The sequence below is a fragment of the Sinohyriopsis cumingii genome, chromosome 6 (genome assembly GCF_028554795.1).
Source record: "Sinohyriopsis cumingii isolate HCF-2022 chromosome 6, ASM2855479v2, whole genome shotgun sequence".
In the NCBI taxonomy this organism is placed as follows: Eukaryota; Metazoa; Mollusca; class Bivalvia; order Unionida; family Unionidae; genus Sinohyriopsis; species Sinohyriopsis cumingii.
In genome coordinates this window covers 147741772-147754645 of record NC_142966.1, presented here as the reverse complement: position 1 = coordinate 147754645, position 12874 = coordinate 147741772, and the positions used below count along the sequence as shown (strand labels likewise).

General features: G+C 33.4%; 1 protein-coding gene across 1 annotated transcript in view; it reads right to left on the bottom strand.

Annotated features, from left to right (window-relative positions):
• Window positions 1–12874, bottom strand: part of LOC149798228 (vacuolar protein-sorting-associated protein 36-like) — a 41946-nt gene that overhangs the window by 9808 nt on the left and 19264 nt on the right. Inside the window, exons 7-10 of the mRNA XM_089963340.1 lie at window positions 10525–10602; window positions 7306–7440; window positions 3630–3695; window positions 992–1056 (exon numbers count right to left, since the gene is read on the bottom strand). Coding sequence (XP_089819466.1) covers window positions 992–1056; window positions 3630–3695; window positions 7306–7440; window positions 10525–10602 — 344 coding nt within the window. The remainder of the gene's footprint in view (window positions 1–991; window positions 1057–3629; window positions 3696–7305; window positions 7441–10524; window positions 10603–12874) is intronic.

Below are 12874 nucleotides of genomic sequence, written 5' to 3'. Positions count from 1 at the left end.
AGTCTACATGGATAATAGGTACAACATTTCAATTGACATGGATGATAGGCACAACATTTCTGTCTAAATGGATAATAGGTACAACATTTCTGTCCATATGGATGATAGGTACAACATTTCAGTCTACATGGATGATAGGTACAGCATTTCAGTCTACATGGATGATAGGTACAACATTTCAGTCTACATGGATGATAGGTACAACATTTCAGTCTACATGGATGATAGGTACAACATTTCAGTCTACATGGATGATAGGTACAACATTTCAGAAGTCACAAGAAACTTGCATTGGTTTTTTAAGGTAAGCACACTCATGAAACTGGTAAACTGGTGTTGCATGTATCAAGATGAATCCATATACCAAGTAACATGACTCTGTGGCCAACTGTACATTAAAAAATGACCACATAGATGAAGCATAAAAAATATTAATGCTGAGATTAATTAAGACGTGTGGATGAATAACAGATGGGCAGGCATATAGACACCAAAGTCATCAACATGTTAAGCTTCCACCAAGCCTGAACAAAAATCCAAGAAATATGACAATCTATGGATCTAGGTTCCTGTCCAACATATTTTTGCTATTTCTAATCCTTGAAATAGTATTGATTTCTTCAAATATACATCACACTACAGCCAACCTACCATAAACAGCCACTGTTTTGTGGCCTCTTAAACCAAATTATTGTAAATGTAAACTTTGATTAGGCAGTCCAGTATATGAAGAGTCCACTTTATCCCTGGTGACTGCCTAATACAGGTCTGAATGTATTACCTATGTGCCAGATCATTCCAATGGGAAAATGTATGATACATGTTGTTGAATGTAAGAACACACTGTATATAAACTGATGAGTCTATGTTTTATCTACTGTGACAAATGGTTGACTTTTTATCTGATGAATGAAAGGATGATAAAATTCCCAATGGAATATTAAAATTCAAATAATCTGAATGATACCAAATGTAGTATTAGAATACAAACCTTACAGGCAACTTTAAAAATTCGAACATTTCACAAGCGTTCAATAAATCTTCTGGAGAAAGCAGCTGAAAAAAATTAGGAGACATCAAACTGACATGTTAACATTCTTCTGCAAGGTAAATACAGTAAGTGTGTGTGTGAGTTGGATTTTTAACGTAGCTTTTAACAAAATTCAGTCATATCACTACGATGTCTGCAGTGTGGCAGTTTATAGTGATGTCTAGCACTGGGGCATCATGCTGCAGACATGTAGCATGATGTCACACCCAGTCACATTATCCTGACACCAGGCCGACCAGTACTAACACTAACTTTTTAATGCTGAGCACCAAGCAAGGCAGCTGTAGTACCATTTTTATAAGTCTTTGGTTAAATACCCATAAGCTTACAATGTGAGAAAAAGTATGATTCATGTTCTACATTCAATTATCACCGAGTTCAATAACATTCTATTTTTGTGTGTGCTAAATATGGTGAATGCCAAACATTTCCATGACCTAAGAATCCCAACACCCAATACCCTTTGAGAAAAATATATTAGACAAATAAGGGATACTGTCAGATACCATGCTACTCACAGATTCTTTCAGGTTATATTGCATATATAAAATTTACAGTCTTGTAGGAGTGGTGTTACCCAATGAAAAAGGAGACAACCAACTCTAGGCAAACGGATCGATACTCATTATAGTGGCTACTAAACAAACGGATCGATACTCATTATAGTGGCTACTAAACAAACGGATCGATACTCATTATAGTGGCTACTAAACAAATGATGAGTAGATCACAAATCTAAAGTCAAAACAAAATCATGCCAAGCTGGTTATTCAAAATGCACCCCTCTGTTCAACTGTTAGTTTGCATGCAAATGGATCTTTGTGTCTTCTTTGATTCAGATCTCTGCATTTATGTCAAATGTAAGTAATTACCAACTTACCTAATAAATGTAATCACTTCAGTAAGCCTTATGCTCAAAAGTGTAACAAAGTGAGATTTTGTATAATCTTTTATCCTTGCTTGAAATTCCATCATTTTTTTCAAATGACAAATCAACAAAATCATGTACATAAAAACATGCATTTTTTAAACGAACTAAGCACATTTTAAGTGATTCACTGTATCTTTTTTAATATCTGTCAGAATGTTGGAATCAGAGGACAATAACTACATAGTATTTACTTACAATTTTTCTTACACCAATGGTAAGTTACCACATAAACAACTCGAGTGTAACGGCAAACAACACAGACCCTTATACCCTAAGTTGTCTAATCTACTGATTACGTACAAGGAACTGCATATACCTCAAACATGATATGGGCATCTTAATGCCAACAGAAGGGCAATAAATTGTCAATTTTTAGAAGAAGAAAAAATTATTTAATTTTTTGTTGTAGTTTGTTCAATACAATGAATGTACAGTAATACCTGCCTTGAGTGATATCTTTTAAGTGACAACCGGTCATTTATGAGCACAATTATAAAGCATAGATCAATTTTGTTACATAAATGAATAGTCACCTGCAGAACGTGACTAGTGACCATGACAAAATATGTTTCAACACTGCTATTAATGCATGCATTACAAAAAACTGAGATCAACACCAATGAATATCAAAGTCATGTGAATACCCATATATGTGTACAGTCAGTTCAAAGGATTGTATTGTTGTTGTTTTTTGTGAAGACATGCACAAACACTGAAGTCATACTGAGAAACCTTAATAAAGGCTTCAATATAGTGGTTGAAATGCATGGTTTGTCTTTTGCAGTTAATCCTTTTCTCTCCAATACAAGTAAATGAGAACTGTTTTCCGGATTCAACTGTAATTGTTAAAGAGTTGTGTTGTTTATGGGTTTTTTTTATGTTCCAATTATTATAACTCCCACACCAAGCCTTCTTCTGTTCACCCTGGTGCACATGCTTACAAGTTTAGTTAACAGTGGCAGAATCTCCAATAAAAAGGAGATAAATTCTAACACTGTAGGAATATAACCTTAGTTCGTTTTGTGAATAATATACTAATACATGTACAAGTGATCTTCATATATAATTGTGATTCATGTTTTATGATCAATGTATATCTTTACTGCTACATACAATTTTTTAATAAAGTCATGCCATACTTTACAAGAAATTTTGATAAAGATTACACTTTAGGTACAGTGATTGTGGTTAATTTTTCATTCTGAAATGTGCTAATTTGGACCTTGGTAACCAATCCTTTTGTACAAACCATTTTATGAGCGACTGTCCATCTTGAGAGGCTGCTTTTTTGTTGGCAGAAAGGGTAATCTCTCATGACAAGATTAACTGTATTAGACTTTTCAGCTTAAGGTTCTAAAAGCAAATTCAACACTGCTCTCATGTTTATGGTGTACATAAAAGTGCGAGCTTTTCATATACAAGTGTGAATGCAGCAAATATACTAACATATAACATGGAATGTTCCACGGCCAGATGGAGAGTTTTCAATCCATTTTGCCCACTAACAAGTTCAGGAATTACTGCTCCTTGAAACTTCATCAACATGAAGACATAAACTGAATGCTTTGAGAAATCACAAGCAAAGTCTGACAAGTAATATGTCTACATACACCACTTCATCCATACCCACCATTCCAATTTACTGACCTCCATTCCTCTAGCCCTGTTGACTCTACAGTAAACATCTGAAAGGGTCATTATGCCACCACATTCCTGGAAAAGATACAATCATGTACTGGCAATTCATTTCTAGCTGAAGGTATTGTGCAGACAAAAATAACATTTTTTTCTTCAAATTCTTGGAGATGCATTTTCTAAAACACCATTTATAAAATTACCATCTTTTTGAGGTCTTTAAATTCAAGGTTTGAAGCCAATAAAAAATCCATAAAATTGGTCTGGCATTTTGCAGTACACCAGTACATGAAAGTTATTTAGTGCCAAGGCAACTACAGTGCTTTACCTTGGGACACACCATAGCAACTGATCTAACTTTAAGATACTTTTGCATACTTTCAGCAAGTTCAGCTCACTCATGAAATCCATACCAATTAAAATCTCATTTCTATAAGAGTCATAGTTAATCCTGTATGTATGGTCACCTTTACATGGTATTCACCTGGTCATAATGCCCGTTCTTGTTTTCCCCCATTAACATAAATGGCATGTGTGTAACTGTTATGTATATTTGATTTAATTTATATTTGATTTAATTTAATTGTTTGTAAGTATTAAAATCTTTTTATTTTTAATTTCATTACATGCTGAAGTAATGTAATTTTGTTTACTAGGAATATGATATTTTCCAGAAAATTCAGTTTGACCCGACTCTTTTTATAAACACCTAATAATAGAAACACTGTTTCTATTTTTGACTTAGTTTCCGACCTTGATTCAGAAATCACAGAGACAAGCAAACAACTATATATTTTTATTTTATTCTCGGAGTAAAATGATTGGGTTTTTATCAAGGTCATACTGGGAGTACGTGATTTTAAATGTAAACAGTCTCTATTTTGCAATTCTGGTTTTTCTGAAATTGTGCAGTATTTAGATTTAATAGTGATATTTTGAGAGATTTTTCTCACTTTGGGTTTTTATCTTGGACACTGGAAAAGTGTCTGTGACCAGTTTGGAGTTATATTTTAATTTTTATTCAAATTATTTGGATTATAAAAGAATAATTCTTTTTCCAGGAAATACAGGAGTGCTCATACTGAATTCTTGGACAAAGACATTTTTAAAATTTTTATTCAGAAATATAAACACTGGAATATTGTTTGTGTATCAGCAAAGTACTGTAGACACATCTATACTATAAAGAATACAGAATATGGCATCACCTTCCATTTTGGATTTTTCGTCAGGACTCAAACTTGAATTCATTAAAACATTTCATTACTAGGATTTCTAAAATTTAATATGTGGATTATTCTTAGATTATTTTTGGATTTGATTCTTAGAACCATATGTTCTTATTTTTTCATTTTTACAGTGTTTTTTCCAGAGAAATAAATTATTTGTTAAATTTTTCAAAGCTTGTTGTTTTCACTCTTTCTTTTGTTACTGTTTATTAGAACCTAAACACGTAACAGTAACTGTCACCTGCTTCTGCAGTCAGCAGCCAGGTGCTTCCTAACCAAGCAATAATTTCTCCCTTCCTTTGGCATTCACTGAGTGTATCTACACTGACTACTCAGTTTATGCCAATAAACTTTCATTTCACCAGGAAGGCATTGTTTAGCTAAAGAAATATCAAGTAAATCAATGTGAATGAATTTTTTTCTCTTTCTTTCACTAATCATACTCCAGTCACTGTGTTAATTTATTTCAAAGTGTCAGTATGTCAAATCTGAAAGTAAGACAATTTTTATTATTAGGGTTGAGGGTCAACATAATTTATTTACTGGCTGGTGGAAAAAAAGGTCCTATAATCAAAACAAAAATGGAAGTAATCTTTTCTGCCAGTGTGACAGGTTTAGTTTGATATCCTCATCTATCTGCCACTGAATAAACGCAATTTTTTATCAATAACGTTCGTCTTTAAGAAGAGATACGAGATACATGTCTCGCGTAATTCAATATTTAAAACTTGTCTGTTAAAGGCAGACAAAGCTTCAGTTTATGAGTCAACAAGGATTAAACATACACAGCTCTTGGGACTCCCTTTTTATCACAAGCCTCTCATATATACTGATAGTCTTTTGATCTTGGCTAATCAACATATTGTTTTTGCAACATAAACTGCTGTTTCAAGGCCTAATTTATTCAAGTGGCGGACCAAAAAATTAGTCCTCTGCCATGTGGGTGGGCATTTAGAATCATGCACAAATTGCTTGTGCCTAATCACAAAACTAATAATGATTACCAAGTAATGGGTACCACTGTCACTTTCTTCCAGAACTAAATTGAATTTCAAAATATAATGTCCTGTGACACCTGTGCAAGTATGAGATTTTCTTTTAATGATACCCAGTGATATGTAGCAAAATGAAGAAAATACGAGTTTTAAGGATGAAATATTGAGTATCTGACTTTGGAGAAATATATACTTTTACATACCTAAATACTATAGCAATCTAAAAGTGTTTGTGCTGAATATCTGTCCCCAAGTAAATGTCATGATATAGACAAGTAAGAGAAAAGAACCTTGTCAGCAACTGCCAATAAAGCAATAGTGGAAGATAATAGACTCCTTTATGAAATATGCAACAAAAAAATGGAGAATTTTTTCAGTTTGAAAGAATTACTGATTTCACATCCACAAGAAAAAACCTGCATGGCCAATTTACAAAGGCTATAAATCTTTGAACATTTCCCCAATGTTTGCACAACAAAAAACAATGCATGGCCAATACAGGCTATAAATAAGTGAACACTTTCCAATGTTTCAGACTCTTTGCATTGACTTGACCTTTCTTTTTCAGAAATCTGTCTGCAGTAATAAAAGAGTATAAGCAGTTTTACTATAAATTATTCAATAGAAAAAACAAGTCACAACCATATCCTTCAACATCCAATTTCTCCAAGAGTTCATAAAGTAAACAGTGATGTTATATTGATGCAATCATAATGTATATCACTCATCTTGAGTGGCTCAGTACGCATCCTTAAAATGGCTTCAAAAATAGAATGCACAATTGTTCTACTTATCAGAGTTGTTCAAGAGACGTCTGGTTGAGAGAGATACATCTTGTACATCTGGTACAACAATCTTTCAACTTGATTCCACTTTTGCCCTTTTTTTAACACATGATAAGCTATATGTGGCAGTTTGTATAACAAATGGAGGAAGAACCCTGGTAAAAAAACCACCAACCCATGGAAGCTACTGGCAAACTTTATCCCACACTGACTGAGCCTGAGACTTGAACCCACCTGAAAGAGATAATGATCTAGATAAATCAGTACCTCTCTCTATCAATCTAAACCTCTTTAAAGCATGGATGGATAGAGGTTCAAATCACAAAGATTTTCAAGGATTTCAGGAGACACTACAATACTATGTTGATAGTACCTAGCAAAAGCTTAAAACTGAGAAACTTCCAGTTCACTGATAGCTGCCTAGAACAGCTAATGAGTAGAGCTTCTTCCTACAGTTTATTTTCCTAATAATAATGAATGTCTTCACAGGAGAAATAAGAGAATCCGGTCACACAGGTTCCAATATTGTGCCTCTGTACTGATTTACAAAAGGTTTAGGAAATGTTTTTAATGCAGAATCTAAATGGTAATGCTGCTGCCAAGACAGCAGGTGAAAATGTTACACTTATATCTCACCATATTTATACAAGTAAGACATTATAAAGGGTGGGGGGCTTACTTGTAAAGGCTTTTCTAGCACAGCTGCCAGCTGCCTGGCTAACTCTGTAAAATATTTGTCTCCACTGCCATGTGTTTCCCGAGTTACAGGATCGGCTATTCCCATGCTCAAAAGATAGGACTTAAACTTCACAGTCTGAAACAAAAATAATATCAGTTACCATTTTAGTTTGGTTTTGTGTTTTATGGCAACATGCTGCCCAGTTATCTGGATGTAAATGTCCAATGTATATGTGCATGAAGAAGAATAAAGAAAGGAGACACAAAATCATATTTCCTTAAGCTGAACTGTGAAAACTCAAAGTATCCCCCCGAGTTAAACATTTTGTTTGATTATTTTTCTTTTGAAATTTTTGAGGCTACTGAAGGGAGATAAATATCATCAAGGAGTCATACAGGGAGTGAGATCTTCCAAGTTCTTGCCTACTAATTCTGAGCTGATGGATGTGATTTCTCATTCTACACAAACAAGTGATTAGATATTTTCTCTAATTCCAGTGATCAAAAACAAGCTGACTTCATCAAAATGAATTTAGCCTTAAAAATACAGTGATAGGACACTCAAGTGACAACCAAAATAATCCTTTGTGGGGACATGTTCTTTTCAATAGGGGTTTATGTCGAAGTAAAATTAAAAGGGAATAAAAAAATGACTTTTGATTCATAGAGAAAAAAAAAATTGACTTTTTATGAATCACTGTTCCAATCAAAGCACAAGGTAGGATAAAGGCCTGTTTTGGTCCCTTCCCAGACTGTGACCAAATCAGGATGAGTAATAAATATGCATGCATTTTTAGTCTCTGACCACCATCAGATGGGTAAATAAAATATGATTCCATTCCCTTTAAATAGGCATACACTTTTTGTCTCTGACTATCCCCCATCAGTTAACCACCTATCTCAAATCTTCCCTTTCCACATAAATATAATGTATATAGATCAAACTGAGTGATTAAACTAAAGATATTAATGTATTTTCTTAAGCATTTAATGATTGACTGCTTGACTGAACATCCTCCTTATGATAATGATCACAACCTTAATATTCTATTTATCTCATATTTTAAAGAATTGTGATATCTCTTTATAATGCTGCAATGTGGACTTGTTGAATTTTATGCCAGTGTGTAAAGAATTCTGATTATTCTGATGTTGCTACATGACCTTACCAAGTGTAATGTCACAGTGTGTAAAGAATTTGGATTACTCTGATGTTGCTATGTGACCTTGCCAAGTGTAATGTCGAGGTGTGCAAAGAATTTGGATTACTCTGATGTTGCTATGTGACCTTGCCAAGTGTAATGTCAAGGTGTGTAAAGAATTTGGATTATTCTGATGTTGATATGTGACCTTGCCAAGTGTAATGTCGTGGTGTGTAAAGAATTTGGATTACTCTGATGTTGCTATGTGACCTTACCAAGTGTAATGTCGTGGTGTGTAAAGAATTTGGATTACTCTGATGTTGCTATGTGACCTTACCAAGTTTAACGTCATAGTTTGTAAAGTAATTAGATTATTATGTTCTTATGTGACCTTGCTAAGTGTTATCTTACAAAGTGTAAAGAATCTAGATTATTATGTTCTTATCAGGGTTAGTAGCAAATTTGTTTCAAAATTTTCAAGGTTCAAAATTGCATTTTTCAAGGTGCATTATTACATTAATTGTAAAGGATACATAAATGAAATTGTATGTAGACACAAGTTAATACTTACTATTACTCCACACAAGGAACATTTCTTGCAAATTTATTTTAAAAAAAACAAAAATACAACATGAAGTCAATAGTATGATCATTGATATCTTTCCCATTAATATTAAACATCCTACATCTGGGCATTAGAATAATGTAGTCACTGAACAAAGTTCATTTTATTCTCTCTACACTACACTATTTACAAAGTCCAAAATATTTTAGAGTGAATTTTTCAGTTCTTGTATCTTGTCATCAAGCTGTTTTTCAAGAGCCTCAAGTTCATAGATTTTGTCCTTTTCACTTTTCCTCAAATTATTGTGATGTCATGATAAAGGAAATATTCCCATGGATCTTTGCTTTCAATGCATAGTCATCAGCAGCAGCTGTCACTGTTTCAGTGTCTTTTTCAGTTCCTGCCTTTTTTTTTCACTCATCCCCATAAACAAAAAAAGTAAAGATATTTGTTTTGTTTTTTGTTATATTATTGCTTATTCAAAAACAGCATATGGATATTTTAAACCATTTCATATTAGATATATTAATATTTCTCTCAGCTTAGCTGTATTCTATATTTTTAGATTTACTGTGTTCATTGCAATTATAGTCTGTCCTATTTTTTCCACTCAATCCCAAATAGAACTGGATTGAACTAATTTCATAAATAAGACTATATACAGTTTCTATTTTAAAACTTGAATCTCTGTGTTCACAGACATACCTCTTTCATCAAAAATGATTTCATGCTGAAGGCTTCTTGTTTTGCCTGTATTAAGTGTCATTACAAGAGCTTGTTTTTTTTTCTCCAGCTGTATGTGACAATGGACCACTCTCTCCCATTGCACATAAATCAATATCCTTCTGGCATAATTTGCATTTTTCAAAGCTCTCAGAGAAAGATATCACAATCCAAACTTTATATTTTTCTTCATATAGCCACCGAAGTTGGAATTGGATGCCAGCTATGTCGAAACATATGATTCAAATTTAAACCAATGCAACAACTGGGCTTTGTACAATCAGAAGTTCAAAATGTATGATTGTGCAGTGGCCAGTTGTGGAAAAATGTACATTCTGGCACAAACTTAGCGTGAGACTGTTTTTTATTTTCTTTCCCCTTTTCTTTTTATTTAATTCTGTAGAACTAAAAGTATTTATTAATTCCTTCTGGTTTCAAGAAAATCAAGGCTTTTCAAGGTACCCAGACAATATTTTTAATTTTCAAGGTGTTTTCAAGGCCTTGAGGGAACAATTCATTTTTCAAGGCTTTTCAAGGTCAATTATGGACACTGTCTTATGTGACTTTGCTAAGTGTTATCTTACAGAGTGTAAAGAATCTAGATTATAATGTCTTATGTGACTTTGTCAAGCATTTTGTCAAACTGTTGGAATTTAGATTACTCTATGATGTTGGAATGTGGCATTGCTAAGTGTCATGACACTGTAGCATACAACTGTTTTGTGATGATTTAAAAAAAGATAAATTATGATTAAAAAACACAAAAAGATGAAAACTAGATAATACAAACCTCATCCTCTGTTATATCACCCTGCTTTTCCCTAATTTTTGTTGATATTGTTTTTGACAATTGCACCATTTCTTTAGCCTGAAAATATATATTCATTCACATATGGAAATATCAAAGTCAATGATGTTGATGACCTAAGGTTTCCAGAACTTATTATGTTACCATTCTAATACCAGTTTTAAGTACAGTAAAACCTGTCCAAATGGTCACCTTTATTCAGTGGTCACCTGTTCACAACAGCCATTCTAATTTCCCCCCTGTGAAATATATATAAATATAAATGTCTTGAATATAACGGTCACCTGCCATCCACAGAGGGTGGTCAGGAGTTTCTTAACCAAACAATGGTTTCTGTCTTAAGGGGTCACTAGAACGTACATACATTGTGCAAACTTAATTTTTTGCTTCACAAGAAAGATATTGTTCAGATGAAGAAATATTGTGTGAAATGGTAATTAACTCGCTTGTACTTTATAACTCCAGTTATGCTGACAGTTTAACTCAAAAGTGTGTCAATATAAGAATTTCAAAAGTAAGGCAGTTTTTATTATTAAAGTAGAGGGTCGAAGCAATTCATTTGCTGGAAGGTGGGGTAAATACTTGTGTTATCATAGCAAAATGGAAGTCACTTTCTGCAGAGTGACAGGTGTAGTTAAATATTTTCATCAATTTGCCTGGGAATTCAAGCTATATATATGAAGAAAAATATTTCATCTTTGAGAATAGATACAAGTTACAGCCCTTTTCATTAGGGTCAGGGATTATTCAATATTCAAAATGTGTCTTTGAAGGCAGGTGAAGTTTTGTTCATGGATTAAAATGGGTAGACATTCTGTACATCACAAGTTTCTCACATAAGCCAACTGTCTTTTGATTCTGGTTAGTTCAGCAACTGATTAATTGGCATAATTCTTTATAATGTGAACAAACTAAGATGGGTGTATATTTTTTAGTTGGTGATGATTTCATTTCCAGGATGGAATAAAGCGAGTAGGATACAGCAATCATGTGTGGAAATTTGGGAGAGAACAACATATACTTGTACCCATGATTTTTCAGTGCAATGCACATAAAACAATCTTGATAATGTAATAATAATAATAATGACAATATTCAGAGCATAGTATTTGTTCAAAATTCAGTTTTAAGACATGAATCTGTGTACACTGGTCACCTGTGTGTAATGGGCTGTTTTGCATTTTCTCTTGAGTGGTTGCTTTCAACAGGTCTGGCTGTAGCTGTAAACTGAAACTAGTCTCCTCCTCCATCCCCAGTTAGAAAATTTACTTGATCAATAGAATTTTTCACTTGCCATTTTGTGTTAAGCAAAAGAATTTTCAATCCCACTGTTGTATATATTCAAAAAGAATACTTTTCTATACAAAAATTAAAAGAAAACATTATATGGTAAAGATTCTGTATTTTTAACTACCATGTACTTTTTAATTCACTACTGTCATGGGTACCAGCTGTTTTCTTATTTGGGATTTTCTGCTAACTAAAACCACAAGTTTTAAGATACAAAGAACAAAAATATTTCAGTGAAAACAATAGTACCCCTTCAATAACCTATGAATTTAGGTACTAACAAAACGTCATTTTTTTGCAAACTCATGAATGTAGGTACCATGAAAATGTCATTTTTGGCAAACCCATGAAGTTAGGTACCAAGAAAATGTCATTTCTGGCACACCTATGAATTTAGGTACCATGAAAATGTCATTTTTGGCAAACCCATGAATTTAGGTACCAAGAAAATGTCATTTTTGGCAAACCCATGAATTTTGGTACCATGAAAATGTCATTTTTGGCAAACCCAAGAATTTAGGTACCACAAAAATGTCATTTTTGGCAAAATCATGAATTTAGGTACCAAGAAAATGTCATTTTTGGCAAACCCATGAATTTAGGTACCAACAAAATGTCATTTTGGACAATACCATGAAATTATATACCAACAAAATGTAATTTTTGGCAAAACCATGAAACTTGATACCCATAATAGCAATTTATTTAGTAAATTATGTTTCTCCAATAATACTTACCTCATCATACTACACTAGGATAACTTTCATAGCCCTCCTGGAAAGATGAAGTGTATTTTTGTCTATATGGTATACAGACCAAGGGAAGCAAATCTAACAGATTAACTCACCTTCCTACCTGCATTGTGGGCAAGGGTGGAAGGGATTTGTAACGTGATCAGGTTTGGAGTTCTGGTGCATTATGTGGCAGTAGATCAGGGTCTATGTTGCTTGTAGTTGGGGTCGACTTAACAAGCAAGTATATATTGTACTATTCATGTCATCAGATTTCTACAGTTGTTATTACTGATAATCATGTTGCACAG